The sequence below is a fragment of the Zerene cesonia genome, chromosome 19, assembly GCF_012273895.1.
Source record: "Zerene cesonia ecotype Mississippi chromosome 19, Zerene_cesonia_1.1, whole genome shotgun sequence".
In the NCBI taxonomy this organism is placed as follows: Eukaryota; Metazoa; Arthropoda; class Insecta; order Lepidoptera; family Pieridae; genus Zerene; species Zerene cesonia.
Genome location: NC_052120.1, coordinates 10,276,742 through 10,281,737, shown reverse-complemented (window position 1 = coordinate 10,281,737; position 4,996 = coordinate 10,276,742). Strand labels below are relative to the sequence as shown.

Genomic DNA, 4,996 nt, shown 5'->3' with positions numbered 1-4,996 from the left:
CTCCAACGTGCACTACACCAGGTGAGCGCCCGCAGCATAATACTCACTGTCACCTGAAAACTATATTAAAATCTTGTAACTTTATTGCGCAGACTCACAGACCTTAGCTGGTCAAGCGACGGGCGAGTGCTGGTCGCTTCGAGCACGGACGGGTTCTGTTCGCTCATCACCTTCGAAGAGAACGAGTTGGGTGAAGCCCTGCCCCCCACCGCCGATGTGCCAGCTACAGGTAAAATTCTATAAAATAACATAATTAATAATAATACGGTTGTAATTTTTTTTGTGGGTTTGTTGAAAGCACGATTTTTATCAATAATAAAACACATCAACTGTCCCCAAATAACAAATTCATAGACATCATAAAATAAGTTTACTCTCAATAAATGCATCTTTAATTAAAAAATAACCATTTGCGCCAGATACTGAGTTAAATACCCAGCCTAAACATTAATTTATTTTTCATATATGTACTTTTATTCCTAATGTGTATTTTGTGTTATTTTATATTTATCTTTTTATGTTGTGGTATTTTTGTGTTGTTGACAATAAATGTTTTTATTTATTTATTTATTACAGAGGCAATGGATGTAGACGAACCCCAAACAGAAATAAAGGAAACTCCAGAAGAAAAACCAGTAAAGACCAAATCAGAGCTGCCCAAAATAGATTCATACATTAAATTCAAAACACCTTCAGAGAAATCACCTAAAAAACAAAAAGTCGAAACGACGCAACAGAAAACGCCAGTCAAAGTGGATTTATTAGTGGAAACTGCGATGCCTTCGTGGTCGGATAATTCTAGCAATGACGTCATCAAACCGAGTAAAAACAATGACGTAGTTATCGTAGAAGATAGTGAAGACATGAAACTTGTATATGACGATACGGAAGGCAAGAGCCAATCTCCGAAGATAATCACCGAGAATGAACACGCAGAATCAAATAAAAAATTAACAGAATCTCCTAAAAATGCAAATAAATCGAGCGAAAAAACATCAGCGATATCCTCTAAAAATAGCCAAGGATCTCAGCCAAGTACTCCGACGTCGAAAAACGTAGATTTTATGAAGCAAGCTAAAATAACAGATATCAAAAAGCCCGTGTCAGTTAAAACTGTACAGAGCCCCAAAGCGCCACGGCGAGTTAGCTTTGTGACTCTATCTAGCCCTAAGAACAAGAAATCCTGTTAGTTGTAATAAATTACTATTTATGACTTGTTTATTCTTTCCTTTATCCCATTTTAATATGTATTGCATTACATAATAATATTATGATGAATTCAGACCATATTATGGTCTGAACCCAAAGTAAAGTTGACCTTGACTCTATGTTATTTGGTGACAATTACATTTTCATAAAGTTTCTGAACACATCAGTAGGTTTAAGGATGAGGTGAGTAAAATAAAACAACGAAAAATATTGTGATAAAAGTAAATTTAATAAATATTTACAATTACAGTGAGGGGTTTATCACAATCGAACAGAGTATGTATATAACAAAATATATTCTATCAATTAAGGGTGTTTACTTACCTATACCTGTCTCTTTCATACGAAAGTTATCAAAGTCAAAACGTATTTTGACGGAAAAAATTGTAAAAAAAAACTCGACATCATGATATAATTCTTTTAACAATTAAATTTCTATATTTTTATAATATAATTGCTTACTAATTTGATATACACCAATCAATAGATCATAGTTCGTCACTTAAATTAAAAATTGATAATTATTTAATGAGTCTTTAAAAACTATTGAACCGTAAAACCTTTATAAATATCACTTGTATATAACAACTATTCTCTATTTAAATATGACATCTAATTCCATTCAGAGACAAAACAAAATTTTGAATTTAAGAGACGAATAATCCTTATATATTTTGGGGTCAAATTTGATCAGATTGGGATCAGTCGTGAGTCCTGATGCAAGGATCTCGAGAGGTGATAGATTTATTAATGAATATTTATCGGTACAGTCGAGCGAAGTCACGCAGTAGTCGAGTTGCTTCTTTGCACTTTTCAGCTCTGTAAAAAATTAAACAGTTCATAAATATGTTACTTATAATATAATAAATAATGATGATTGAAGATCATTTGTTTTAAATAGAATTAGATATACTTTAAAAAATACGATTCATAACTATATATGTATATTTTAGTATTTCATTTAAATTTGTATGAAAACGTGATTTATGATACGTTTATATGTGGGTCGCCAAGGTAGGCCCTCCACCCCCCCCATGAACATTTGGAGAGGCTCTCTAATGGATTGCCGACTTCAATTTGGATAGGGATTAAGAAAGGATTGAAGAGAGGAATAAAGGAAAGTCTGGGAAGGGTAAGGAAAAGGATATGGGCCTCAGCCCCTAAACAAAAGAAATGCCACAGTTTTAATGTATGTGTGTGTGCGTGTGTGTTTGTGTGCGCGCGTACTTGAGCGCGTAGTGGTGGAACTGCCAGCACTGCTGGTCGGTGGCGCAGGCGCGGGCGCGCGGCAGGCGGGCCAGCGCGGGCGCGACCCACTCGACGCCGGCGCGCTTCTGCCACGTGATCAGCTCCAGCAGCACTTCCGCCACCTGCGCACACAACCGTACACCCGTACATTCGTACATCGCTCGCTTTCGCTTTGGTGTCTCACTAGGACCGGGGACCAATGCTATTTCTAAGTTATACAAATGCCAAGTTACTCACTTCGCTTAACATGTATGAGTGGAGATAGAGAACGGAGGCTTCCAGTAACGCGTACGTTAGTTCTTCGCCGTATTGAGATATAATTGCGTTTAGTTGGTCTGGAAATAAATGTTTTGAATATTTTTTATAAAACACAATAACTTAAATTTTAAGGTTAATTCGGTGGCCCATATCCTCTTCCACACCCTTCCCAGTCCTTTCCTTTACTCCTCTCTTCAATCCTTTCCTAATCCTTTTCCATTTTGCAGTCGGCAATCCATTTGAAGAGTCGTAAGGCATTCGACCTTACACCTCTCCAAATGTCCATGGACGGTGGTAGCGCTTACCATCAGGCGACGTACCAGCTCCATTGCCGACTATGACATAAAAAAAAAAATAATAATAATCAATAAATCCCTTTCTGTTCTTTTTTTCTTTTTTGTGATACTAAAGTAGTCATCATGATAGTGTGCAACATAATCCAATTGACAAAAAAATACAAAATATCAAAGCCATAATTGCATAAATACACGTATTCCATTTCACACTAGAGACAACTAAAAGTGAATGGGGAAAGCATTTATGCTTTCCCCATTCACTTTTAGTTGGAGCCTAACGAAAGAGGAGAAAAAGAAATGGAGCCTAACGAAAGAGGAGAAGGAGGGGGAGAGGGGCGAAAATAATAAACTCACTGCCGAGTGGAGTTTGCGTATCATCGTTAGCGAGTTTCAGCACGTCGTAGAGGAACTTCATGAGCGAGCAGTTCGCGTCGCGGTGGTCGAGCTTGACCGCCATGATGCCGCACTCGAACACTGCGCTGGCGCAGCCCGACTCCACGAACTCATTGGGGATGCGCTGGAGGTAGCTGCAATTTTATAAGTGGCTATTTTAGAAAGTGTCTCTGTGTATGTTGATATATATTGTTTTTAATTTAAATTATTATCAACCGACTTTAAAAAAAGGTGGAAGTTATCAATTTGTCTATTTTTTGGCTGCGTTGCCTCAGAATTAGGCCAAATTTAAATGGCACCACACGGCAAGAGTTAGCTTTCTATTAAACTTAAATGGGGTCACACGGGACGCCCCGGCTGCGACTTAAAAAAACGAACCATCAAAATCGGTTCACCGAGTGCGGAGCTCGCGGGTGGAGGTGAGCAAACGAACCGTATGCACAGGCGGTAGAGGTCGTCGACGGTGTCCGGGTTGTTCTTGAGGCCGTCGGGCTGGCGCAGCAGCGCGAGCGCGGGCGGCAGCAGCGCGTGCAGCAGCTGCGCCAGCGGCGGCGCCGTGCGCGGGCCGCCCAGCGCGTCGGCCAGCACGGCGGACAGGTACAGCAGGCAGCTGTGCGGCGCCGCCGCGTACAGGCCGGCCAGCGCGGGCGCCAGCGCGGGCAGCAGCGCCGCGCCCGCGCGCCCCGACCCGCGCACGCAGAAGCGCACGCAGCGGCACGCGCGCTCCATCACGCGCCCGTCGCGGCAGTACCTGCCCAAGGGTTGGGAGGGACTCCATCAGTGTTCAATCATTATACAGATTGAATCATTGCGAACTTAATTTTAAGTAAAAATGTGTGGTTGTTAAAGTAAAATGCCATAATTTTTTTTTACTTTTAAAATTTATTTTTAACATATAAAATCATTGTTATCACTATATGTGTAATAACAAAAGTTTCCTTTGTAGAATTTAATGGGGAACCAGTAAGTAAAAAAAAGTTATTCTATCCCTATTTTTCTGAACAGCCCACTCGGCATATACCCACTTGAGCATAACCTGGTGCACGACAGGCCACAGGTCCTGGAAGGCGGGCAGGCACGGGTGGTCGACGGCGGAGGCGGGCGGCGGCTGCACGTCCACGTCGCGGAACAGCGCCGCGATGCGGTCCAGCCACACGGCCGGGTCCGCCGCCGAGCCGCGCCGCGCCGCCCCCGCGCCCCCCACACCCCCCGGCGCCTCCACCAGCGCCGCCAGCCCCGCCACCTGCGCCCCCACCGCCTCTCGCATCGCGCGGCACAGCTGCGCGACATTAATTTATTGTATTAGTATGTTGGGACATAGCTGGAAACGAAGAGGAGGATGGGGGATATTCCTTTCCTGATCATTTCCCCCCTTCTCTATTATTAGAGAAAAGTATTTGCAATTACCCTATTTCTACAAATGGACGGTGGTGATCGCTTACCATCAGGCAAACCACAAGTTCAATTGCCCGCTATTACTTAGTAAAAAAAAAAATATATACATGATGCATCAATCACCTCATCAAACACAACCAAAACTAATCCAAAAACATCCAAACCATCTCACTACATTCTAAACACATTCATCACAA

At 42.0% G+C, this 4,996-nt stretch overlaps 2 protein-coding genes across 2 annotated transcripts in view; one reads left to right on the top strand and one right to left on the bottom strand.

Annotated features, from left to right (window-relative positions):
- LOC119834387 (chromatin assembly factor 1 subunit B) overlaps nt 1-1,214 on the top strand; it is a 5,148-nt gene extending 3,934 nt beyond the window's left edge. The window contains 2 exon segments of the mRNA XM_038358732.1: nt 22-229; nt 577-1,214. Of these exon segments, the coding sequence (XP_038214660.1) occupies nt 22-229; nt 577-1,190 (822 nt within the window). The 3' untranslated portion in view covers nt 1,191-1,214.
- A 203-nt stretch (nt 1,215-1,417) lies between these two features.
- Nucleotides 1,418-4,996, bottom strand: part of LOC119834572 (transportin-3) — an 8,756-nt gene continuing 5,177 nt past the window's right edge. Inside the window, 6 exon segments of the mRNA XM_038358967.1 lie at nt 1,418-2,028; nt 2,437-2,579; nt 2,695-2,792; nt 3,366-3,538; nt 3,838-4,155; nt 4,430-4,715. Of these exon segments, the coding sequence (XP_038214895.1) occupies nt 1,968-2,028; nt 2,437-2,579; nt 2,695-2,792; nt 3,366-3,538; nt 3,838-4,155; nt 4,430-4,715 (1,079 nt within the window). The 3' untranslated portion in view covers nt 1,418-1,967.